The 27,674-nt window shown below is 43.3% G+C and overlaps 1 protein-coding gene across 1 annotated transcript in view; it reads left to right on the forward strand.

The window, feature by feature from the left end:
• PTPN13 (protein tyrosine phosphatase non-receptor type 13) overlaps positions 1 to 27,674 on the forward strand; it is a 215,123-nt gene that overhangs the window by 30,824 nt on the left and 156,625 nt on the right. The window contains exon 2 of the mRNA XM_084855555.1: positions 17,983 to 18,102. Within this exon, the coding sequence (XP_084711681.1) occupies positions 17,988 to 18,102 (115 nt within the window). The 5' untranslated portion in view covers positions 17,983 to 17,987. The remainder of the gene's footprint in view (positions 1 to 17,982; positions 18,103 to 27,674) is intronic.

Here is a 27,674-nt window from a genome sequence, read left to right on the forward strand (position 1 = left end):
AAACGTATTTGTTCAAACTGGCCTTTTAATGAGTAAGTAGCTAATATAAGTGTTCCACTCTCAGTGATCTAAAACTTGGCTTAATTTTCCTTAATTCTGATAGTGTTGCTTTTGTATATTTGTATGTGCTTGTGCATGAGGTATCCCTTGCAAATGGCCATCATGCCTAGGTGCCCAGTGGTAGTGGCACTGTTTGCCCAGAATGCTAAATAATGTTTTAGCGTTATGAGGATGAGCTGCAATAAACCTTGGACTTGCATGCCATCTCAGTGAGGAGTTTGGAGGCTTTTGCTTTCATTTTAGATTAACTGCAGCTTGTGTTGATGACTGAACCCAGACAAACTGTGGTTAATCTTAACCATGGTTTGTTGAAACTAACCAAGTTCAAGCCATGGGTCATGAAGCTGACTTGTTTCAACATACCATAATTAAGATCAACCTTCCTCAGTGTGGTACCCTCCATATGTTTTAGATGACGTCAGCCCTGTCCATTGGCCATGTTGGATGGGGCCAGTGGGAGTCATTCAAAATGTCTGGAGAGCACCACATTCAGGGAACGCTGCTTAAGATTAATCACAGTTTAGGGTTCAGATGTAACACTAAACTGTGGTCAATCTAAAATGGAAGCATAAGCTTCTGATCTCCTAATGACAGCACTAGACGGCCACTGCAGCATTTCCTCATAATGCTAAACCATTGGTTTACTTTATGTGCAAATGTGGCCAGCATGTGAACGCAGGGTATGGTGTAGTGGATTGATTTTCAGCTGGTGGGGTGTCATGAGGATAAAATGGAATCTGGCAGGTGACAGGGGTCAGCACTGTTGGGCATCTGCTACTGGGAGGCCCTCTGCCAAACCTTGGAGTCACTTGGCCCTGCTGTTGCTGCTGCTCCTTGGTGTTGCCCCCTGTTGTCCTGCCCTCTCCGAGTGAGTGAGCAGTAGAAGGAGTGAGGAGAGGGAGCAGTAATCTCTGCACATCTTGTCCTCTCTTTTGGGGGAGATAGTGCAACTGGGCCCAGAGGGAGAGGAAAGTGAATGGGCCCAAGTGATTAAAAAACACACACACAATTGGCCAGTTCCTCACACCTGAATGAATGATCTGGTGTGGATCTGTAATATCCCTCCTTGTCCTTGACTGCTTGCTCCAGGATAATTTTGGTTCTCATATGTAGAATCGACTAGTATATTAGTGCATAAGCATTGATTTACATCAAAGCCATTTAAAACAGCACGTTAAATCACCAAGAAAGAAGACTGATTTTAATCATTCATTTCAGTCATGTTTCCAATTTTGTAAATCATGCTTTTCGTGAACAGGAGTGCATGCTAACTGGATGCTATATAAAAATTAAAATTAAAAATATTGGTTTGCTATATACCATAAAAAGAGAAAGTGGAGAGTTATAATATTCTATCAATGATAAATACCTGAGTACATCATGAGAAATGCCGGGTTGGATGAATCACAGGTCGGAATTAAGATTGCTGGGAGAATTATCAACAACCTCAGATACGCAGACGATACCACCCTAATGGCAGAAAGCGAAGAGGATCTAAAGAGCCTCTTGTTGAGGGTGAAAGTGGAGAGTGCAAAAGCTGGTTTGAAACTCAACATTAAAAAAACTAAGATCATGGCATCTGGCCCCATCACTTCCTGGCATATAGAAGGGGAAGAAATGGAAGCAGTGTCAGACGTTATTTTCTTGGGCTCCAAGATCACGGCAGACGGTGACTGTAGCCATGAAATTAAAAGACGTTTGCTCCTTGGGAGGAAAGCTATGGCAAACCTAGACAGCATAGTAAGAAGCAGAGACAGCACCTTGCCAACAAAGCCAAAGCTTTGATCCCTATAATCAAAGCTATGGTTTTCCCAGTAGTAATGTATGGCTGTGAGAGCTGGACTATAAGGAAGGCTGAGCGCCGAAGAATTGATGCTTTCGAACTGTGGTGCTGGAGAAGACTCTTACGAGTCCCCTGGACTGCAAAGAGGTCAAATCAGTCCATCCTAAAGGAAATCAACCCTGAGTGCTCATTGGAAGGACAGATACTGAAACTGAAGCTCAAATATTTTGGCCACCTAACGCGAAGAGAAAACTCCCTGGAAAAGACTCTGATGCTGGGAAAGACTGAAGGCAAAGGGAGAAGGGGACGGCAGAGGATGAGATGGCTACATAGCATCACCGATGCAATGAATATGAACTTGCGCACGCTCCGGGGGAGAGCGAAGGACAGGAAGGCCTGGCGTGCTATGGTCCATGGGGTCACGAAGAGTCGGACATGACTTAACGACTGAACAACAACAAATGTCTAGATTTATCACCCTTTACCTGCATTTTTGACAATGAGTAAATTATGATATCAGATTAGTTGGGTGGTGGCTCTTTTTGTTATAGATTTAATTTCTCTGAACTTTTGAGCCTGATGTTTCACAATACGATGACTGCATATGTGATTTGCAGTATGCTTTTGTATAAGGTGGCATAAAAGCAAACTCTGATTGATTGTAGATCTAGCAGCTTGAAAGCCAGCTTGCTCAGATACCAATAGATTATTACTTATTCTCCAGTCTTTTAACTTAATTAGAAGATGTCTAGCGTAGACTTTCCCAAGAACATCAAGGAAACTAATAATTCTATAGTTAGCTGGATTTTCTGTTCCACCCAGTGTGGTGCACTGGGACTTGGGAGATCGGGGTTCTACTTTCCACTCAGCTATGAAGCTCACTTTGGGCCAGTCACTGACTCTCAGCCTAACCTTCTTCACAGGGTTGTTGTGAGGAAAAAATGGAGAGGAGGAGGACTGTGTAAGCCACCTTGGGTTCCTTGCAAGAGAAAAAAAGTCAGGATATAAATGTAATAAAGCAATGTATATGGGGACCAGTATTTCCTCCTTTGATACAGTTGGAATGTTTCCTGAACCATTAATGTATGCAAAGAGTGAAGCCAGTACTGGGGCACACCATTCAAAAAAGGCCTTTACTAAGTTGTCTGAAATGAAATTTGCCTTGGGGCTGCAGCCTTTTTACAGCATGGTGCCCCAGATGCGTAGCTGGAAATATTCATTATTTGCCACAACGATAACTACAACACATGCCTCATTGTATTAAATTCATAATGCTTGGCCTTAGAAGTGACCCCCCGCCCTCTTTTCCGTAGAAAAGATGGACTTGAATGTAATGTGTTCAATATAAAATTATAAATTTGGTTTTAAGAGATACATGTAGAAATAACAGATGCATGTAGAAATACAGTGTTTTGTTCATATTAAAAATTCAGACCATTTTAAATCGGGGGTAGAGATTTGCAAGTGGCAATATAACTGAAACTTAAAAATTACATCAGATCTTTCCTTTTTTTTAAGACTCGGGGGGTGTTAAAAAAACTTATTTAATTCTTTGTAATGAGTTCTTTTAAAATACACACATGCGTGCACACACACACACATACACACCAATTCCCTCCCACCGCTTCTTTCCTCACCATAGTCATGCAAATACTCGAAGTAGCTATCAACAGATCTGGAGCTAAACCTTCCTATTTGCAAGATTTGCACTAGACAACATAAGCCTCTCAAAAAGCTGGTAGTCATTCCACGAGGAAGCAGTGCTTATAGTCTGCTGCTTATTTAAAAAAAAAACCTCTGGATTTTCCCTGGTAAGAGAAGAAAAAAAGAGGAAAAGCAGTGGGAAACCAAAGGAGCAGCCCTTGGACCTTCCCGCACAGTATTGTCTAATCCAGTTTTCCCCAACTTGTTGCCATTCAGATGTTTTGGACTACAACTCCTGGCATTCCAGAGCAATGGCCATGCTGCCTGGGGCTGATGGGAACTGAAGTCCAAAACATCTGGAGGGCACCAGGTTAGGTGAGATCTAATTTCACTCGCAGTTAGGGATGTACGGATTTTGTTAAATCTGTTCTGTCTCTGTTTCGTGGATTGTCAGGCATCTTTCATTCCATCATCTGTTCGCTGTCGGAATGGTTGTTGTTTTTTACCAGAATTTCATTCTACTTGTGCTAATTCTCATTAGTGGTAATGCACACTTGTGCAAGTGCGCTAATCTGCGTTAGTTACTAATGTGGATTAGTACATTTGCGCAAGTGCAAATTTGTGCAGTTGTGCTAATACGCTGATCCGCATTGGCGTGCATGCAAATTAGCACAAATCCTCCCCCAGAGTGAAAAACCAGTTGGCAAGTCTGCAGAATCCATGTGACTGGAAAAAGATGGTCCACTGTGGAATCTGCAGGTCAGATTCATACAATTCTGAACTACTTTGATTCCACTGCGAATCCCTAGCGGCAGTAGCTCTGCAGGGTGTTAGCAGAGTTTCTTTCCCATCACCTGCTACTTGACAATTTCGCTGAGGATTCCAGGGATTTGCATGTGAGACCTTCTGCATGCAAAACATGCGCTCTCCCTTTGAACTATTTCCCCTAGGCATATAGGGGACCTGGCAGAAAAGAGGAATGCCAGCGCAGAGGTTGTACCAAGTAGGAAGTCATATCAGGGTTTTTTTGCGCTGCCTTTCAGTGCCCTTCACTAAAAGCAAAGTGTGCAAAACCTCCAGAGCAAATGGGAGGGAGAGTGTGTCCGAGCTCATGTTTCATTGCTCTCTTTTCCTTTTGTAGCACACAAGACTACACTGTAATTAATTATATAATGGGGCAGCTTTATTATCGAATCACAGAAGTGGAAGCAACCCGAAGGTCAAGCCAGGAACGTCAGCGTAAGTCTTTTCTGGCATGTAGGATCACAGACACGCCTCTCCTGGCTGGGTTACTTCCATTCTAGAGCAATCATTTTGAGGGCGCTAAAGTTGTCTTCAAATGTCTGCAGCAAGGTGTGCCAGTGTCGAGCTCCTGGGTTGGGAGAGAAGAATACTTGTCCCTTTCCCTCTCTGCCTTGTGTTGCCACAGTCTGCTCCAATATCTGAGGCAACCTGGTGCCCTTCATATGTCTTGGACTACAATTCCCATACATCCCAGCCAACATGGCCTGTGGTAGGGGATTATGGGAGTTGTAGTCCAACATATCCAGAGGGCACCCAGTTGCCTTGCATACCACTCTACTCATTTTGCCTTTGTTCCTCCTTGATATCCCATTAAGTATACTACAGCAATTATATGGAGTGTGTGCATTATAGCATTATAAGCCATAGCTCAGTTGCTGAGATCATGCTTTCATTCAGAAGACCCCAGGATGCCACTGAAACCTGATGGGCAGGTGTCAGGAGTGGTGCGCAAACAGCAAAATTGCTACAAGAAGTATGTTTGGGGTTCTGCATGCCAGAAAGCCTTGGGCTGACCTCCATGGCTTGACCTTCTCTCTTCAAAAGCCTTCTTATACATAATCTTGTTATAATGCTTATAAGAGAGATGGGCAGTCTAATTTAGGGTGTAATCCAATGCATAGACAGAAAAAAATCCTACAGCTGTGGGGAATGCCGTGAGTTGTAGGGCTTTTTTCTGTCTAAACATGCATAGGATTGTGCCCTTACTGTTTCTGGCTTTATATGTGTGTGTGTGTGTGTGTGTGTGAGAGAGAGAGAGAGAGAGAGAGAATTTTCTTTCTTGTTTTCTATGCAGATGTGATGCTTTCTGTCGAATTCTACAAATGCTGTCACAATACTTTTGGGTGTGTGGGTATTTGCTGTAACAGACTAACATGGCTACCCTCTCTGGAATTTTTCCCTTCTTGTTGTCAATTTGATATGCATCAGAAATGATTAGACTTCTAGGTGAGACGTCTCTTTTGGTGAACCCTGTGGCCATTCACTGATATTGTGATTTCTTTACAATGCAGTCATTCATGACGATGACTATTACAGCCATACCTGTATGGTTAAGCTTTTAAACTAGTTGTAACTTGCAAAAACAAGTTTTCTGTTCAAGAGTCTTGTACATGCAGTGTGGAAATGGGTGGTTGGAAGCTTGGTTCCCTTGGATAAAGGGAAATCTGATTCCACGGCCTTATTCCATCTGGTGTCAACAACCCAAGTCAATTTAAAATGCATGCAGTTTCCTGCTGTAAAGCTGTCTTTGTTCCAAAGCCTTAATCAGATTTCTAGGGATCCCCTCTATTGACAGTGGCAACCCTTCCCTAGCAGGACCTAAAATAGATGCACAATCCCAGCAGATTAAAATTCCACCTGTCCTTCAGGAAATCTCAGCTTTTACTCAACTGAAGAAAGAAAAGCCTTTCCAAAAAGGTAGAAACAGTTTGAAGGACAAGTGGCTTCTAGCCCATGGCTTCTATAGCTTGCTTTGACAGGATGAGTTATCAAGGCTGCAGAGCATGTGTGTGCAAAGAGTAGTTTATAAAAATCTTGTGAGTTGTCTGTGGTTCCCACTTGTTAGACAGACAGACAAGTAAAATCCAGTGAAGTCTATCTACCTATTCGTCCTTGGAGGCATGCAGGGCTTCTGTCTGGGCTGTTGATTCATCATAGGTCATGCCTGGGATAAAGGGGTGCAAAAGCGGTAAGCATCCAAAGTAGACCCAAAAAAGAGAGACGTGTCTCAGGATGCTAGAACAAAGATTTTATTATGTAACGTCCAAGGCATTTTGGCCTCTTTTTTTAATTTTAAGGCCTTCAGGGGGTTATAAAAACATCTGCAGAAATTCTTGTAACAAAATCACTCCTGCTGTAATGGCTGGTCCTGCAGTTTTTACTTTAGCAGTTGCCCTGTGACAAAAGGTGGACAACTGAGGTCCAATAGGGGGAATGACTGTGAAGAAAACGGGGGGGGGGGAGCACGAGCAAGACTTTATTTATTTATTTAATGTATATCTTGACTTGCCACTGAAAATGATGCTCAGTGCAGCAGATGGGTGTTGATCATAGACAAAGTTTGAAGTCTGAAATACATTTCTTTTAAGTAGACGTGTGTTCTCTTTTTTCCTCAAATGCTTGACTCCTAATAGTTCTGTAGCGGGAATAGAGCGGTATGCTGGGTCATAAATGTATTAAAGTTTTGCTGTTTGTAAGGGAAATATGGTTTGGATCTTTCTATTCCTTGTGCAGGGTCCCTTTCTGATTTCCAGTTGGATTCCTACAGTGAACAGGCTTCTCAAGGCCTCTGCCATAACTGGCACCACTGTCTGAAATGCTGATTTTTTTTCATGTATATGGCCATTATGTTTCATGCCTAGAAGAACTGAAAATAATGCCAAGATTGCAGGACTGACTTGACTTTGGGTGCTGCCTTCTTGAATTCAGAAGATTTTGTGCATGTGCTCAGGTTAACCCAAGAACATAGCACTCACCTGTTTTTGCTAGAGTTACTGAAATACTGGTAAGCAGGGAATTTGGAGACTGTTCATCATAAAGCTGAAAACTTCTGAGTGCCTCCATAGCATGACACAAGCTGAATGAATTATCTTGTCTTCCCCCCACTCTGAATTCTAGGGAACTTGTGAGAGGCAAGAGGTCCTTATCTCACTTCATGGTGAGTTTTGGGGGTGGGCAGAAGAATCGCACCACATCCCACTCCCCCCCAATGCCTGGCACAAAGTGAATCACTTTCTGTGAGGATTTGGAATTGCCCACTGTGAATGACAAAATCACGTCTTTCCCAAGAGCATTCTAGAGTTCAGTGAAATAGTGACACTCACTCCACTCCATGTTTTGGAGGCACTTGGAAGCATCAAGAAAGCTCTTTGTGGCTTCTGAGCAACTCCCAACCCGGTGCCAGTGAATTATAGTTATTACAGGAATTTCTGTAGACATTTTTATAACCCCTTGAAAAGGGCTTTAAAAAGAAAATAGGCTGAAACACATTGGGCTTTTTAACAAGCAAAAACATTGTTCCAGCATCTTGAGATGTTTTTCTTCCATTTGTAGATGCTGTCCCACTTTTGCACCTTTTGTTTTTACTAACACCATCCAGAATGTGTGATCCCCTGATCAGAAGATCGTAAAAGAGATGTTGCACTGTCTGCTACTTGCCTTGCATAATACGTCATAGTATTATACTGTCAGGATCAGAACTTAAACTCGTGTTGAGTAACTCAGCCTTTGAGTCATTCAGAGAAAAGTATTATTTAACTATTCTAGAACACTGTACACTTGTGGAGTTTTTACTCAATCTTTTAGACACAATTTCTTTTCTGTTAATCAGCATTAAGGCTTTGAATTGCAAATGTCATAGGTCAGAAAGGAAGTTAAGTAATTATTTCTGCAGCTTCTATTTATTGCTTTTCCTATTTAAGTCCCAGAAAGAAATTATTTCTTGTATTACTTTGCAAACAGAGGGCTGGCATGGCTAGAGATAACTGCCTATTAGATCATCACACCTAAAGGAACATAGCGAAAAAACCCAACAAAACAAGATGATGAAAGCAAGTCAAAATATCCTGTTAGCCTCTGTATTATCAGCACAGTTACAAATAGTTTTTCTAAGTCCAAATATCAAATTAAGGATGGATGGAGAACAAACCCGTATTAACAGTTGTACTGCCTCTCCCAATAGAAAAAGAGTAGGCAACCTGGTGAAGTATTTGCAAATGTTCATTGACTTCCCTCTCACGTTGATTTACAATGCCTATGATGCTTGGCCGAAACTTTGGGAAAATGGCACATGGGAGGAAGGTGAAATCCTTCCCTCTGTGGTGCAACTCTGATCTGATTTGGTCCCAGAACTGCTTCTAACTTTTTACAAAATATATAAATAAGGAAAATTTAATCATGGATCTTCTGCTGTCTGGTCTACTTTGGCCTTTAAATGTTGAGATTTTTTGGATAAAAGTCTTTGTGTGCACCCTTGCGTGCATGTGTATATTTGATCAAGGACGTTTGAAACACTCCCTTTCTTTCAGTAGGGCTTCCACAGGAGCAGACAGTGATGGTTTATGCTCCCTTTAAGTAAGGCCAAATGTAGTTCCCAAATGAAAGTAATGCAGCCTTAGAAACACTACATAGATTTGAAACCAGGATTCTCAAATTGGGCAGTTATTTCAGGCACCTGTGTCCTAAACCATATCAGTCTTTAGAGATTCCTGTTTCCTGGATATAATTTGGAGGTGCGCTAAGTGGGGTCTGTGCAGAGCTGCATCATCTGAAACAGTTCATTGTGCAACAGGTCTGCATGCACAATTCTGAAGGCTGCCAAAAGCATGGCGACCCCCATGAGTCCCTAACTGGATTCCTTTGGATTACCAGATAACCCGGATTAAGATTTTAAACTGTAACATCTATGGGCTGCTTCAGCCAAAGTTAACTCCCACATGCTAAAATCAGCAGCAAATAACAGGCCAGTCCTCAAAGATGATACACGCAGTGCAAACCTGAGTTCAACCATCCAGGCAACTGAATTAAGCATCACCATCATGCTTTTCCCCCCTCCTCCCTCTCAATCCCCTGTGTCTTCTTAGATTGTGAGCCTGAGGCCAGGGACTGATTATTGATTTTTGTAAGCCTTTCTGGGAGTCCTTTGGCTAAAGAATGAGATATAAATGCTTCAAATAAATAAGTAAGTAAATAAGTAATTTGGGGCACTTATAATGGCCTGGTTCATGCATCACAATCACAATTTTTCAAAGCATTTTAATTTAAGCATTTTTTTAAAGCTGCAAGTTATGATTCTGCCTTGTCAGGGGAAAGAGAAGCCAGAGTGCCTGGTTCACACGTCACGCTAAACAAACTACGGACAGAAGGTCTGTGGTTTGTTTAGCCACTCATGCTTGCAGTAGGAGCGATCCAGCAATGTGCACCAGCATGCTAACTCATTCACGATATCGTGAGGTGTAAACCAGGCCAATGTCTTGCCTCACAGAGTAGTTTTGATGATGACCATGTTAAGGATTGCATGCAGCTTTGTCCCATAAATTAACAAGTGATACATACATACATACATATGTTTTATTGTTGTCTGGAAAGAATAACACTTCAGTTATTAATAGTAGCAATGAGCTCATCTGCCTATTTAAATAGGGTTACCAGTGCTAATGAGCTCTTTGAAATGCTGCTAGTCACTTTCGTTTATTGGATTAGCCCCAGTTGCAGTCACTTGCATTATATGCCAGTTAAAAATGAAAGTTGGGAGGAGGGGAAAACACACCTAGAAGGCCATTTTTGGAGCAGACTCTGCTGAGGTGGCATAAGATCACCTGAAAAATATGGGAGTTGAATCCATCCCCTAGTATGAAGAATGCGAGTCATGAACCCTTTGATTATTTACAAGGGTCATCCACATTTACAAAGATTAACCTTACTTCGTAGTTGTAATTATCCAGCTTGTTGAATAGCACTGTAGAATAAGGTGTGATGTTTTGGCTAAACTAAGCATTGCCAGAACTTGGCATTTAAATGGAGTATTCCAAAATACTCATCTTCCCCCGCCCCGCCACTAAAGGCGGTTATAAGTGCAATATGAGGTTTGAACATGCCATTTGGTTTCACACAACATCAAAGGAACAAGTCCCTCTGGTTCCCAGGTGAATCTGAGAAATGAGAAGGGGTAGGTGTGTTTTGTGGGGGAAAGCTTGCCATTTATCCATTGTGAAATCAGTTTGGCATTAATGACTGAGCCACCTGTTTAAGACAAGGTAATGTGGTGAGCGGAAGGTAATATTTTGCTGTACTTTGCACTGGTAAGGCATTAATCGGAGTGCCATGTCCAGTTTGGGAACTGCTAGGGACAGGTGAGAATTTCATTCAGTTGGGGGGGGGGGGATTAAAAACTTGCCAATTTTTAAAAAAAAAAAATCATAAAAGGGATAGGAAGAATTTGAGCTTTAAAAAAAATAATGTGAAAGTAATCGAAACTGACAGATTTGTCCATCTGGGCCAAAGACTTGGAGGGCTTAGCTCTTAAAAGTCTGTATTTGGATCCCTGTGTATTCAGCTGCGTTTGTGGTGCTGAATTAGGGTTGCCACCTCCTTTTTCCTGACAGGCCCCTCATCTTTAACAGCTATATGTCAGATAGGTACATGGTCATCTCCGTGCTGGGAACAGCTGTACTTACTGAGTTTGGCCAGCGTGGAAGGGAAGGAATTTTGGTTCATTTTTTAAATCAGAATTTACCAAAATTTGCAAGTTTTATCATATACAAGACAGAAAGGACTGATTTTCAAAATACAAATGCAGCAGAAAGCAAAACTGACACATTCATCCATCCCTAGGAGCTACAGGTACCCATGGTACAATTTGAGGGGGACACCGAAAGAGTGAATAAGGTGTCTCTTTACCTTTTAACCAAGTCTTTAATGAGGACTTCATGTATTCCCTATATTTTCTTTTCTTTTATGTTTTTTTTATTTTTTTATCGCCCATTTGGCCAGTCGGCTGGCCACTCTGAGCAATGTACAATAATACAAACAGTTTAAAAACAATAAAATTACACATTAAAACATCATTATCTAAAATTTCCCTGACCCACCCCAAATGCCTGCCTGAACAACCACGTTTTCAATGCGTGGCGGAAGCTCATTAAAGAGGGGGCATGGCGGAGTTCCCTAGGGAGGGAGTTCCACAGAGTGGGGGCCACCACAGAGAAGGCTCTCTCCCTCGTCCTCACCAGCCTAGCTGTCCTGGCTGATGGGACAGAGAGAAGGCCACCCAAGGCTGATCTTGTTGAGCAGCCTGTCTGGTGTTGCTTGAGGAGCTCCTTGAGATAGGCTGGGCTGGGTTTTAAAGGTCAAAACCAACACCTTGAATTTGGCCTGGAAAATAACTGGGCCTATAGTCTTGCTATACACCCCTAGGTATGTGATACTGAGATTTGTGGATCTATTGCCTTGGAGAAGAACAAGTAAAGGGCACAAGAACAGTTTGCAAATATCCAAAATACCATTGTAAAAGATCCCCATTGAAAAACAGAGAATTTCTGGGCAATGATGTGGTCAAAACCAAAAATAGGTTGGATGTCTGAAAAAGACACTTTCTAAATGTAAGAATAGTTGAAAGCATTGTTGAATATCTGCTTTCTGGAAGCTTTTGAGAGCAGACTTTATGGACAACAGCAGTTTTAGGTGGGCCTCCCTTGTGGTTAAAAAGGCATGGATTGAGTAACATTTGAAGCCCCTCTTCATATGTAAGGCATGTTTCCTCGCTTTGTGACTGCTTGGAAATGTTGAAAGTAATGAGAGGGGAAGAAGCGGCAATGAAGGGCAGGATTAAGGTTGGAGAGATTTCTGACTTAAAGGACAACGGGTGTGCTTTTGAAATCTGCAAGTATGGGATCGCAAAGTGGGGGGTATACCCCTTTAAGTCACCTGTTGGCTTTTACGGGAATGCCCTAAACCCAGATCCAGGTGGCTTACATTATATACAGCACATAGAGCAGCGTTTCCCAACCTGGTGCCCTCCAGATGTGTTGCACTGCAGTTCCAATCATCCCCAGGCAGTGTCAAGATTCCTTTACCCCCACTTTATTTCAACGCCGAAAACAAACACAGACGAGAGGCTTCAGTCTACAGCTTTTAATCCATTACTTCACAGGGTCATACAGATGCAAATTCTCAGTGACTCTCAGTCTACAAAGGAATGCCTTCAGGGGAATTCAAAAAGAAGTTAAGAGAGTTGCCCACCATTTGATGAGGAAGGCAGTCTCACTAGCCTAACTTAAAGGGGGGAGGTCCCTCTCTCTCATGAGGCTTCTGAGCACAGCTTTTCACGCAAGGCCAATCGGGTAGACCATCTAAGTTCCACCGCTGCCTTCTCTCTCTTTGCTCTTCACCTGCGCCTGGCATCTGTCAGACTCCCCAAACCCCACCTCTTTCTGTTCGCTGTCTCTCACAGGGGTGTGTGAAGAGGAACCCTCAGCCAGCTGGCCGTTTATAACCTGAGAAGCCGGCCCAGTCATGTCTGGACCAGCTTGGGAAAACATCTCCTCCATGTCTAGTGATTCTCCTTCAGAACAGTTATCCCTCTCCCTGCGCTCAGAAACAACCCTGACAGGTAGCAGGGCTAAAGAAACAGAGGACATGGAGGACTGCACTGCTTACAAAGGATCTGATTCCTGCAAATGCTTACAGTGACACTTTCACTCTTCAGCAGGCACCTTTGCCCATATGGTGTATTCACATTTGCTTGCTCTTAGTCCTGCTTTAGCAAGAGTCCCGTTACAACTACGACCTCAACAGAGTGAGTGCCACAGAATCCCAACTTCACGTATATACTGAGCAGTTACTGACCAGGAAAGAGATCTTGGGGTTGTGGTGGACAGTTCGATTAACATGTCGACCCAGTGAGTGGCTGCAGTGAAAAAGGCAAATTCCGTGTTAGGTATAATTAGAAAAGGAATGGAAAATAAAACTGCTAGTATCATGCTCCCCTTATACAGATCTATGATGCAACCACACTTGGAATACCATGTACAGTTCTGGTCACTACACCTAAGAAAGGATATTGTAGAGTCAGGAAAAGTGCAGAAAAGGGCAACTAGAATGATCAAGGGGCTGGAGCAACTCCCTTACGAGGAAAGGTTACAAGATCTGGGACTATTTAGCTTAGAGAAGAGGTGAGTAAGGGCAGACATGATCGAGGTATACAAAATTATGCATGGTGTGGAGAAAGCAGATAGGGAGACATTTTTTCCATCTCCATAATACCAGAACCCAGAAGCTTATTAGTGGGAGCTTCAAGACAGTTAAAGGAAGTACTTCTTCACACAGCGCACCATTAAGCTGTGGAATTCACTACCACAAGATGTAGTAATGGCCACCAATATGGATGGCTTTAAAAGGGGGAATGCTGGGAGTAGTAGCCATTTTTTTTTCTGTCAAAACATCCATAGGATTGCGTTCTACAGCTAATCAAACTTGTCTTGAAGCCATGCCTTTAGGCAGTCTTCATTGGCCTGGTTGCAATGCTGAACTATGAGTAAAATACCATGGAAGGGAATGGGGAATTCATGCATGAGAGGGAAGGCAGCATGCCAGCCTGCAACATATTTCTGATGATAGAACCATGCTTTGGTTTTCAGGAATCCTATGTCTGCACCAGACTGATATGTCCAATGAAGGTTTTACAACTTCAGGCGAGGCCTATCTTTGCATTATTGTGCAGTGTCTAGCAGATTTAGAATCATAGAGGTGGAAGTGACCGCAAAGGTCGTGTAATCCAACCCCCTGCTGATGCAAAAAATCTGCTGCAACAGCATCCCAGATAGGTGGCTATCCAGCCTCTGCTTAGATTTAGATGCTTCATAAACTGCATGAAAGCTTTTCATCATACAGGGTTGATATCCAGCTAGAAATGCTTTTCATTATATTACATCACATACAGTGGAGGTTGGTGGCTCCGATTTCTGTGGGGCTGTAAATCCATTCTGGGTTTCAGTCAGAACCTGCCAGAACTCTAAAGGAGCTATCCAAGGTGCTGAACACTATCCCCAAAATAGGTTCAGCCCTTTTTTTGTGAACCGCCCAGAGAGCTTCGGCTATTGGGCGGTATAGAAATGAAATAAATAAATAAATAAAATTCACAGCCCCACCAAAATCAGAGCTACCAGCTTCCCCTGAACGCATAAGAGGTGGGCAAATTGTTCAGCACACAGGCACAGAGCAGTTGCGTGACACAATCTGGAGTACCATCCTTAATGTTCATATTCTAGTAAGACGAAAATGTACTTGCATTTAATTTACTTGAAACTGGCTTGCACCGTGCTATATTTGGTGGATGTATAATGCCTGGTCTGGAAGCATTCTTATCATTAAATTAATCGTGTGGAGAGGGGGGTACCTGTTAGCCCTTGGTAATCTTTATATTTGAAGAGTGAAGTGATTAATGCAAGAGTATAAGCTTTCACTCAACTTTGGAGGAAGCTCATAAGGGGCTTCAGGAAGAACTCATTTCTGCAGCTCCTGATTGCTGCAAAGACGGAGATCGTGCAGCACCAGGGGTGTCCCTAGGGCACAGGTCTGGGCCCACCTCAGACGGCCCCCTGACAGGTGGCATTGGTGTGCTCACCACGCTGCTGGCAAAGGAAAGTGCCACAGTGGCAGCTTGCTGAGGCTGCAGCCCCACCCCATTTTAAATATTTTTCCTATGTTTGCGTAGCAGTGGGTTGAACCTATCAGACGCTGCCTTTGGAGGGGGTGCAGCCAATGAAGGCACTGAAGCCGCAAGAAGACTGCCCCTTCACTACTCCAGTTCCCTCATTCGTTGCATACCCACCAAAGGCAGTGTCTGATTGGTTCAGCTCACTGCAACTCAAAGTTAGGAAAACACTTTAATTTAAAATGGCACAGGACTGCAGCCTCGGCTGGTTGGCCACAGTCACAGCGCTTTCCTTTGCCAGCGGCCCAGCAGCAGCAGGGAGAGGAGGAGGAGCCACTGCCACGGTCACAAGGCTAAAAAAAATGTCGGGGTGGGGAGGAGAGTTCCCCCCCCAAAGCACATTGCCCCAGGCTTGGTGGTGCCTCTGTGCAGCATCTAGAAGGCATCTGAACCATAGTAGCCACAAGGCTGGTACACTTGTATATGGCACCTAGCTCTCTTTGAGAAATGACCCCCCATCAGGCTTACATGGTCAAACCTAATCCCATTTGTACCATTTGGTATTCCTTTATAATATATGTTAATCATGACTCATATCTCACTAAGTCTCACATAGACCATCATGGGGCTAAAGACACATTTAGCTAAATGTAATTTTCTGTGGTTGTCCCTTTATTGTTTACCTTACCTGAAAGCTTTCATTTCCTTCAGTTATATAGTGTGTGTGCGTGCATGCATAGTCTCCAATCTGGATGTGATTTCTTTGTTGATTTATGCTGGTACATTGTTTTATTTTGCATTCATTTTCCTTTGTATCCTGTTGATAAACCTAATGAAAATGAAAGGCATGGATTTTCTTCCCTCTCCCTCCCCCCACTGCACCCCCTCGCCATACACTCTAGCTAATTTTGGCTTGACCATTTCAGACCCGCAAAAATGACTGCTAGAAATTTCCTTATTTTTTGTAAATGGAAAGTGAACTTCTCAAGACTGTAACAAGATTCAGCAGGCAGTCCAAAGACATCGTGGACCCCCTGAGTACAGCCCACCCATTTTTCTTTTCACAGCTACAATTATTTTCCAGCAGTGCCTAGAGATACTTTAGAACAGAATTAGAACAAATGGGACATCAAATTTATATGAGTTTGTTTTTTCATGTTGGTTATCTAAGCAAGCCAACATTGTCAGAGCAGTTTTATGGCTGAGATATGGGGCTTTTAAGGAACAACAGTATTGTCAAACTGGGGGTTTCCCTGCCTCCCCACATATCTGTGCAGCAACACACTTCTTTCTCCAGGAATACATCCCTGGCATGCAATTCTTAACAATACTAGTTGATGGAATTGCAAGTGAGTATGAAGTGGCTCCAGGCATTTAAGTGAACTCAAGCCATTGCACGGGGGCTTTCACTTCTATTTTGTCGCATGGGTTGAAACTTTCGATCTGGAAATGCCAGCAGAGGGAGGACAAAACCCAAGCTCACGCAGATTTTACGTGTGCTACCAAAATTACTTTTGAGCCTCTCTCTCTCCTGATGCTAGTCTCACATGAAAGATAGAAATGCGGTTTTAAATGTGTTTTTATTGGGTCACTAAATTAACAAGTGGGGCCTACAAGTAAATGTTTCAATCTGGAATGCCCCTGTTTAGGCTGCCAGCCAGCCATGCCCTCTTCTAAGACACTCCATTACCTCTCCCCGCTGGTTTTCCATTTCCCTCATTTCCTACAGCCATCCTGCATTCTGTGGCCTTTAGATTGCTGGTCCTTCTGGTTGCAAAGACCAGCTTGAAACTGTGTGGGCAATGTATATATCAAATGCTAAATGAGTTGCTGAATAACCTTTTCAGTGTCATTGCTCCCTGCCTATTGCTGTGAATTACACAAACGGGAGAATTCATATAAATGTGTTGAATTGAATTTGCATAATTTATACAGGCTGCAGAATTTGGATTACCTTGAGGCTAATTTTTTTTTGTCCCCAGCGCACACAGCCTTGGGTATAAAATAAATGTGCTGCTGAATTTAATTTGCAAGTTACTTTCTTTTTAGCAATTGAGCAGATATTTAAGAAGTTTGGGGGCCACAAAATCTCATGTCAATAAATACAGATGGGGGGGTGCCTGTGATGCTTAAGGTTGGTTTATAGAATGATCTGGAGGGAATTGCTAGTGAAATTTCAGCTGTGCTGGAGTGCCACCATTGCAAATGTCTGCAAGGTGTTACTGCAGCTTGCAGCTCAGCAGAGGTCGGGTGACACAAGCAGCCAATGGGGTCTCACCTGGACCTATAAAGCTGTGAATTCTGCCCTAGTTCCTCAGTCTGAGCAACTTGTAGTTCAGGTACAGACTGACTTGCTCATAGACTGCCTTGGGGGAGGGATTGCAACTCAAAGGTAGAGCCCATGTTTTGCATGCAGAAAGCCCCAAGTAGGGCTGGGAAAGAACCCAGTCTCAAACTCCGGAGAGCCACCGCCAGTCAGTGTAGACAGTACTGAGTTAAGATGGACCAATGCCTGAGAGACATATAGGGCAGCTTCCTAGGTTTCCCTGCTGGCAGCCGCCCTCTAGGATGCCAGCCCTGGTATGAGGAGAAAGAAGACTTAGGTAAGCACAAAAATTAGCCCTGCAGTTGCAGAACCTAGCCAGAGCAAAAGCAGTGAGCAAAAAAGAAAGGAAGATGTTGTTAACCATTTATTTAGCTCATTTAATGTGGAAATTGATTTGAACATGTGGATTCCGAATCAATTTGAACATGTGGATTCCGAAGCAATTTGAAACGGATGAAATCAGCCCTTTCATCCTTTGCTATGTCCGTCAGCGGCTCCTCTTCATATGCCCTGTGCAATTGTACAGTGTGTTCAGGAATTCAAACACTGTGTTTTGAAGGCAAGTTTGAGTTGCAGCAGCTATCTGTCAAAATGCTCGTTGCCTTCAGAGCAAAATTCCTCCCCTAATTCTATGCAGATACTGCCCAGAAAACGAGAGCTGAGTGGAGTACGGGCACATTCTTGAACAAGTGTTGTCTTGTCTTGCTTCCTCAGATAACATGCATGTGTCACTAGCCGAAGCCCTGGAGGTTCGGGGAGGACCACTGCACGAAGAAGAATTATGGGCCGTATTGAATCAAAGCGCCGAAAGCCTTCAAGAGTTGTTCCGAAAAGGTAAGGCCCTGGCAGTACTGTCAGGCCTGTGGAAGAAATGTTGTGGTGGTGGGGACCTCAGGGGAGAGTATTAATGCTGATTCCTGCAAAAGAGGAAAGCCATAAACCAAAGTATTAATATTAAATGTATGGAGGGAGCAATCCTGTGGCCCCTAGACCTAGGATATCTTAGATTCCCTGATCCAAGGTCGGAGACAGTGCTCCGACCTTGGAGGGGGGAATTGGAGCCCCCAGTCCCTTCCCCCTCTCCCTGGCAGCTAGCACAGAAAGAACAGCACCAGCTGGCCTCCAAGGTCAGGAACTTGACCTTGGAGAAGGGGCATTTCAGCGGGCGGGGAGGGGAGGAGACTGGGGAGGCCAGGGTACGAGCCATCCTGAGGCCTCTCCGGCCTCCTTCCCTCGCCCTTTGAAGCACCCCAGCTAGATGGGGGGAAAAGCCCATCTAGCAAAAAATTCAGGGCAGGAGTACAGGGAGGCGAAGATTGCCTCTGCTCCATGGGATGCTCATAATGCTCAAAGTTTGGGGGCTTACGATCATTGAGGGTGCAACCCATATATTTTAGCCTCAGAAATATATTTTTCTAATGTTGCTGTACAAAACAAACATCACAAAAATACAAATACAATCCCAATAAAAACAGTCAACGATATAAAACTAATAAGCATGCCAACACAAAATGACCACCAGGTATAAAAGTTGAACCCGCATCCCAGGGATTGAAATAATAAACTGTAAATACAAACATTACTGCAATATTTTGAAATACTTTAAAAGGCCTGGGAGAACAAAAAGAAAAGGTCGTAGCCTGGTGCCAAAAAGATAGCAATGTGGGTGGCAGTCTAGTACGTTGGAAATAAGTGCCAAGCGCATCAGTCACCCCAGTGCCTTTTTACTTATTGGCCAAAACACTAGGAGGTGGGAGCAGGTTCCCTTCTTACTGGAGAATTGAATAATTGAATAGAACAAGTGGGACCTGCAACAAAATTTTGCACTATATCCACCCTTCCAAGAGGAGTGCTCCTGCTTAAGATGCCTGCCAGCCAGCCATATCCTCCTCTAGGATACCGTATTACACACACACACACACGCACACACATTCCAATTTGTCTTTTCCAACTGTATTCAAAATTCCGTTGCTACTGAGCATGCTCAGTCCTCATTAAGCTGTTGGGGGGGGGGCAGGAGTTCCCCTTCAGTTCCTTTTTAAACTTTTTTTGTACTTCTACAAATCCCAGAGTTCCTCCAATCATATTGATACCTCCCTATTGTTTCTCTGTGGCCCTGTTTTGGCTTCATTTCCGTCGGCACTCTTCTCCTAAATCCACTATTAGAGGGAGTAATATTGCCTGCCTGTTTTTCCTTATCTCCATGAGTAAAAGGACTGGTGACTTGCTTTTTTGTTTTGAATGAAAGCCTGAACATTCAAGGAAGAGTTTTGAAATACCCCACAGGGAATAGGTTTGACCAGACCTTTGACCAGACTGTGGGCCTGAGTGCAGCGTGATACTTCAACACTGCTGGAGAGTAAAGTGGACAGCTGCTTCAGTAGCTCTGATTTATCAGCACTATGAAAAGATGAACTGAAGAAATGGCCGTGCTGTAAGTTCCTATCCACAGCATTTGGAAATCTGGCTTTATGATGACACATTTGGCGCCACATCAAGGAGTGAAGCCTAAGGCAGTCTCAGCTCCTTCTCCAAACTTCTCAATACAAAAACGGGTCTCAAAGGTCACATTTTAGTACTGTTCCAAAAAACAAAACAAAAACCCACCCACAAAACCCCACCATCCTCTCTTTGAATGCTTAGATGAGGTACTGAGGGGGAACTGTTCTTTAGTTGTGAACATCTACCATCTGTTTTGCTCTGAGAAGCAAACAAATGTGAGAAATTCAAACCGTTTTCTCTTCTTCCTTTGCTAGCTCTTTTCCCTTCCTTGTGACTGTTTTCTTTTCACTTCAGTCAGTTCCATACAGCCCAGTTCACTACTAAAGGTGGGTCCTGCATCTGCCATAGGATTATATTTATACACCTTGTAAAAAGCAGTAGGGAGGGAAGGTAGCGTAATAATATTATACAGCACAGAGACAGTTGTCGCTACAGTAAAAGAAATAATAATCATGCTTAGTATTTACATACCACTTGAAGTGTCCAAAGCACTTCTTATCATTCTCCTTAGATTATTATTCCCATGTTGAAGATGAGGGCCTGGTGTTTTACAATAGGAGTAGGCAACCTGGCACCATTCAGATGTTTGGGACTACAATTCCCATAATCCATTGGCCATGCTGGCTGGGGTTCATGGGGGCTGTAGTTTATGTAGCTCACCTCGGGGGCACCAGGTTGCCTACACCTCCTTTAGACTGTTGTTTCAACTAACTTCATAAGACTTGGGGTGAACCTAGGTGTGATGCGATCGGATCTTGTTTATTTAAAACGTTTAATTAAAACATTTTTGATCGCGCCTTTCCTTTTTAAAAAGCTTAAGGTGGCTAGCAACCATAAGTTAAACACCAATAAAACCAAAATGGCAAAATTACTAAAAGCAGCTGAATGCAAAAAATGACGCAAGGCAGGTATTAAAACAATTAGCTGTCCTTAAGCAAGGAAAGCAGTTTGACTTTGGTATTGCCAGTGTTTCTTGGGCTCTGTTGGACTTGAACTTGGCCTTATTTTGTCAACTGTCTTGTTACCCTTTATGATGCAACGCAGCGTATAAATAATTTTGCTAAGGAAAATCATACGATGATCTCAGAAAAAGTTTGATCCCCACACACACACAAATGAAGCCCTTGATTAATTCAGGTGCACACACGTCTGAATTATGCACTTACTTTCAAACATCAGCATTGTCTCTAGAGCACTTCGATGGAACTGTACTGATGGCATGGTAAGAATTCCCTGACATTTCATTTTCTATAAATTGGGTTTTTATTATTCAGTCATAAAATCAGACCAGATGGGGACTCTTGAAGAGCGACACAGTGCGGCTACATTTCATTGCACGTGCATTTCCTTAAAGATAGAAAAGAATTACAAGTCTTGTGCAATGTTGTCGGTATTGATTAGTCACCCTGGAGAGTTTTTTACCACAGTAAGTGCAAGCTCGCAGCTGTATATCTTATTGGCAACAAGGGATAAGGAAACGTTACAATCCATCGACTTCCCTTCTCTTCCACTGTACGATGGTTTTTTTATCATGCTCTGCCCTTCCAGAAGAACCACATATACCCTGCTATCTTGCTGATCCTTTTGAAAGAAGTGTGTGGACTAGAAGTGCCATGACACTGAAGGGGGCAGATGAACCCCAGACACATGGTGAAAACATATACATGGGTTTGGGTTGCCATGCAAACACTCCATTTCTGTGATGAGCTGGGGCTTGGTCTCTCAACAAAATAAAGCGCCCAGTCCAAATGGATTATTCATTTTATTTTGGAATGAATATCCTGCTGAAGGCAAGCTAATTCATTGCATGCATGTGGTAGACCAGGGGTGGGCCACATGTTGCCCCCAGTCTTGTTTGGCAGCCCGTCAAAGTGTTGCTGCTTTGAGTTGATGCTGAATTTTGGTGGTACAGCAACAAGAAAGCTGCATTTCCCCTTTAAAACAAGGCATCTGGTAAGTGCGTGCCTGGTTCTGATGGCAATTTGTGCTCTTCAAGGAGCTCTCCCCTACATGCTTATTTTAAAGGGGAAATGTCTTTTGGCGGGGGGCGGGGTTGCTGCCACTGTGCCACCGACATTCAGCAGTTCAGTGGTGTGGCGGCAATTTTGGTGGTGGGTTGTGTGTGGCCCCACTGCAGTCTGGGGGGGACAAAATTGGCCCCCAGACCCTCTGAAGTTGCCCGCCCCTCTTGTAGACTGTGACAGTGACAGGAACAGCCCTAAAGCTCAGTCCTTGAGTGGACACCAACAGGAACCTTTGAAGATATGTCCTTAAGTGCCTTTTGTTACTTGTCCTCACATTAGAGAGGGAGCTCTGTGACCTTAGCACTAGGCAGACATTAAATCTGGGTAGATCTGTAGCAAGGATGGGCAACTCTGGGAAGTCTGGGGTCCATTTTCGTCCCCTGAACTTCCCACAGTCTGCAAAGCACTCCCCCCAAATATGAAATTGCTGGTTTGCCACCGATATTTGGCAGCAAACTGGTCTGCAGCAGTACGAAACACTACTGTGGTTAAATGTAGCTTGTTTATAAACTAACTGTAACCCTTTGGGGCTCTGTAGCGGCTACAGAGTGCCAAGCAGACCAAAGTTTGCTTGCAAACATGCTAAATTTGGGCATTTCGGTGCTTCATAGCCTCTATACATGTGTGCTACCCATCACAAATCTTTTATTTCACTTCTCTCCTTTCTGTAGAGACATCATTCCTTCTAATAGCAAACTAAGGTGGTGAGTGCCAACAGGAATGGAGCCAAAACTGAGATACAAGCAGGAAGTATCAGCATGCTTGGGGGAACCCTGAGGTTTGCAGAAGTACAAAGAAGCATAGGTTTTTAAAACTTAAGAGGGGACACACACACCTGGCAAAAGCAAAATGAGGACTGTGCATGCTTAGTGGCCACAAGGATCCAGGGAATACTGACTCTCAATTATAAAAGGAAACCAATCTTGCGGGAGATGGAGTGGAATGCCTTCCTTGAGCTCCTGACAGTTTGTAGCATCCTGGGAGAGGGTATGGGTGGTTAGAATACCGAACAGAATCACTTCTGTTAGAAGGTGTACACTACAACATTTTCTTGTAGATCCCACTTGTAAGAGTACCATTACCTAAATGCCCCGCCCCCAGTCCTAAGTGAAAATGAGTTCCTTGAAGTTGTCGATCACATATTTCAGCTACTTTTCCCTTGGGAAAACTAATTCAGCTTCGTTTTGACTTGAGGCCAGGTCCAGAAGGTGTACACTACAACTTTTTCTTGTAGATTCCACTTGTAAGAGTACCATTACCTAAACGCCCCGCCCCCAGTCCTAAGTGAAAATGAGTTCCCTGAAGTTGTCGGTCACATATTTCAGCTGCTTTTCCCTTGGGAAAACTCATTCAGATTTGTTTTGACTTGAGGCCAGGTCCAGACACCATAAATTTCCGAGCCAAAAGCATTATTGTAGATGGTCACATATGGTGATCGCGTACACATCTGGTTCACAGCAAGTAAATTCAATGTATATTTGCTTGGAACCAAGCCTCAGCAAACCTTGGTTTCCCAGCTTCTTGTGCATACAGGAAAAGAAATGCATCTGCTGCGATCTTCATACAGTTTTTGAGCACTTTTTTATATGAAAGTGTTTTATACTTAAGAAATGAGCAACATTTGAAGTCGTCCTCGAGAGGCTTCTATGACACTAATTTGGTTACCACTGGTCTAAGCTTTCCATCAAGTTTCATTATTTGGAAGAAGATGAATAATGAGGAATAGAATAATAAAGAGCGAATACTTCAGAAGTTTATGTGAGAGTGCCCTTGAGCTAGCAGGGCACTTGCATAATACCAGCCTCAAAGATCTGAGAGATAAAAACAAAGCCATTTTTTGCTCTTGCTGGGGTTCCCAGGCAACACCTCACAGACAATGGGACTACACATATCTGTTGTTCACTGTTATAACATGGCTCCTAGCCCAGTATTGATGGTTTACATCAAGTTGTATTCAACTTTCCTCCCCCCACCCCGCCCCCACCCCGACATAAGGAACAGAATATTTTGAGCCTGTTATTGGTGGCTAGGGAGGCAGTCCTTAAGACTGCTTTAATGCATGTTAGATGGAAGCAGATTCTAAGAGTTATACATATTTCCAAATGTAATCCATTTCAATAAATACAAGAGTAGGTTAGGAGTTGGGTTCCCCTGTGGTCAGATGTTGACTCCGTCCTGGTGATTGCTCAGCTGTGAACTCCTTATATTGCCTTGATCATTTTGCCTCCGTTTCTTCATCTGTAAAATGGAACCATTAATTCCCCCCCCCTTTGGGGTGATTGAGCAATACAGAGCTGCTCCAGATGCAAAAACAGAAGTGAAAGATTTTGTGCAATTTCAAAACTTTAAACTGAAGAGGGTCCAACAGAATGGATCTCCTTGCCTGTGTCAGTGTGTGTTGGCAAGGAGAGAAGAACTCGGTTTTAGAGTATGTTATATGCAGGAAGGTTAGGGTTCAGTTCCAGAATCTTGTGTTAAAGAATCTGTAGTGGCAGGGCTTGGAATGACTTCTGTCTGAGACCTGTCTGAGTAGGGGTGAGCCACTTGTGGTCCTCCAGATGTTTTGGCCTACATTTCCCATCATCCCTCACCATTGGACATGCTGGCTAGGGCCAAACTGTAGGCTAAAACATCTGAAGGGCCACAAGTTCTCCATCCCTGACTTAGAGCACTGCCATTAAGAGTAAAAAATATTGAGCTAAATGGTCTAGCTTCATCTGTTCAAGACTTATTTATAAGAACAGCAGAATTGCTTTGCTGAATAAGTCCAAAGGTAAATCTAATCCAGAAAGCTGTGTCCAGCCGTGGCCAAGCAAGTGCTCCTAGAAACCTGCAAGAATTATGGACCTGATGTTTGCCCCCCAGCACTTGTAATCAGAGATACAAAAGGGACCTGCAACAAAATGTTCTGGGCTCCAACCAGCCACGCTATCCTCTTGGATACTCCATTCCGCTTCCCCTCTCCCATTTTCCAGTTTTCCCTCTCAGCAGTCTGTCAGAATTGCACGTTCTTTCAGCAAGCTCAGTCTCGGGCAGTGTCTGAGTCTTCCCCCACTTTGGTTTTTTTTCCCCTGCCTCTTAAAAATATATATATTTGTATATTGTTTTTACTCTGAACCTGCTGATTACCTCTCTTTTGCATGTGGAAGGTGCCATTTTGGCTAAATAAAAATAGGCAAGTTCATGGACAAGTTCACTATTGGTATATAAAACTGTAACTCTCAACATAGAGGCTACAGATTTATGTATCCTCTGCAGATCTGTCCATTTAATGCCATCTAAGCTAGGGGTGGTCAGAAAGTAGATCTCCAGGAGTTTTGGACTCCATTGGCCACACTGGCAGGACTTCTGGGAGTTGAAGTTCAAAACATTTGGAGATCTACCTTTTGCCCATCCCTGATCTAAGCTGCTGACAACCACCACATCTTGAGCAATGCGAACTCAAACAAGGTGTTCTGCAGGAAGCACACAAGGTCTGCAGAATAAGACTTTTGGGAGCATTGGTTTATCTCAGAAGCCACAGATTTCCCCTTTCTAATTTACAAGATTAGAAGTAGATTCTCAGCAGAGAGGAAAGGGCTGCAGTTTGCCTCCATTTGGCATTGTGATGGAGTGTTGCATATTGGGTTAATCTGCACAAAGATTATGCTTGTCCCAGGCCAGTCCTCGTCTGCCACCTGTTTAATTACCCGCATTAGCACTTGTCATTCAGAGGGTGGATGCTGCATCTTGTGTTCTTGTAGTGCACGAGGATGCATGCTGTATCTTGCATCCTTGTACTGCATGAGGTCAGAAGCAACAGGTATTTCCAGTGATGTTTCTTTTGTGTGTTATGGGTATCTGTGTATGTAGAAGAGCAGGTCTTTCCTTTTCATCCATCCAAAATCTTTTTAGAACTGGATAGCTTACAAAAGTGACGGAAGCTAAAAATATGAGAAGGCCTCTGTCTCTAAAATGACATACAGCCTGGGCAGGCTGAGCATTGTAAGGTCTGGTGGGTACACTGTTGTGGGTCCCTCTGGCCCATAAATGATGGAGAACAAAAAGCAAGTAAACCAATACAAGAAGACCAAGGCAGGCAAGAGTACGGTGGATAGTTTGGATGCACCTGATCCCTGGGGCTGTGTGGATGTGGATCTGATCAGTCTCTTGGATGGAAGACAAGGGCAAGCCCCCTGTGAGAGCAGGATATAAGCTTTAAAATATACCTTTAAAAACCCAGCACAGGTAGTGCAGTGTTCAGGAAAAGATGGCATAAGAGCTCCGCTAGACATATTGGCTTAGTAGTGTTCCGACACCTTCCATATGGGAAAATGAGGCGGAGATAGTCTCCAGGTTGTCATTAGACATGATCAACAACCCTTTTGGGGATTAGAACGCTTCCTCTACTCATTAGCTTACCGTATAAGTAGTGGTTGCAATTATATAGTCAATCATATCACATACGCAAGTGTCAACCAGTCCCACACCACTCTATGCCTATGATGTGTTAGGGAGACTTATCCGACCAGTACGTAGTCATGGAGTGATGATGCATTAATCATAACTTGACAGTTGGATGGGAGGCACTGATTCTTGTTGTTCTAATGAAAAGGGAGTGCTCTGACCTGTCCAGTGCTAATCTGGTGGAACAGGGAGAGTTGTACGAACAATTGAGTCCTAGTTATGCAATGTAAGAAGAATAAAGACAACTCAGTCTATAATTTACAATATCAGGTTTGGCCTTCAGCTCAAACTACTTAGCAACGTAAGCTTTGGAATATTTTTCCAATTGACTTTTTGCACGGAGTCCAACCTCATTGCTACCAGCAAGCCAGCACTTTTAAACATATGTATGAGCATGCGCGTGTGTGTGTGTGTGTGTATATATATATACACACACACACACACACACACACATATATATATATATATATATATATAAAATATTCAATTTTCAAAAAGCCTGCTGGTTTAAGCCTAGAGTTAAGGCTTTCTCATGTTAGCTCAAGCTCCACAAAGCCTGGAAATCAGATGTTTAGGCTGATGCCTTAACAGACGTGCCCCATGATCAGTGATGATGTTGTGCAATGTCACAAATTGTGCTTGCTTACAACTCCCCCCCCAATGCACCCCATGCTTTTTCTTAGTCTTTTAGGCCCAAATCCAGATGGGGAAGTTGGAGTGCCTGGAACTAGCAAAGAGGCCCCACATTGTCTTGTATTACCTTAACTCTTCATTCACCACAGTCTTTTTCATGCACTTTGCCACAGGTTTTTACGAGCATTAGCACTGGCACAATACTGATACAATATCCCTGCAGTATTTCCATCTGAAATTTCTGAAACACACACACACATCATTAACTGGATAGATATGTCGCACTGTGTTCAGAAAGGCTAACTTCGGAATAAGCCTGCACAGGATTCCACCTTACCCTTTTCCTTTCCCTCCCTATCTCCTCTTCATCCATGATCTATCAATCAGTGAGAGTGATTCCCTCAGCCTTCAGAATTACCTCACTCCTATCGCACTTTCCTGCTATCAGTCCCCCACTGTCAGAATTCTGAAAGGAACACTGGAATTCTTCTCAGAACACTGGAGTATTGGCAGTATTCTAGCTTCAGAATGAAACTGAGAATGCCCGACATAACTGCCAGCAGTTGCTGCCAGGGACTCTCATGGGGTGGAAAAACCGTAATAACTTTTGAACCACTGCTTGGAACTTCACCAGACCAATGAAAGGCACACCTCCTTGACAAAATTGAATAAAGTACATCAGTAGTTTCTACCAAAATTTGAAAGAAATATATGATATGCTGAACTGCAGCTTAAGAGTAAAAAGTACAAATGTGTCAATTTTCAGCACTCTTTTACTTGCTGTACCTGTGGTAATTTTTA

The sequence above is a fragment of the Heloderma suspectum genome, chromosome 5, assembly GCF_057233095.1.
Source record: "Heloderma suspectum isolate Gila_16-S chromosome 5, 16-S_ref, whole genome shotgun sequence".
NCBI lineage: Eukaryota > Metazoa > Chordata > Lepidosauria > Squamata > Helodermatidae > Heloderma > Heloderma suspectum.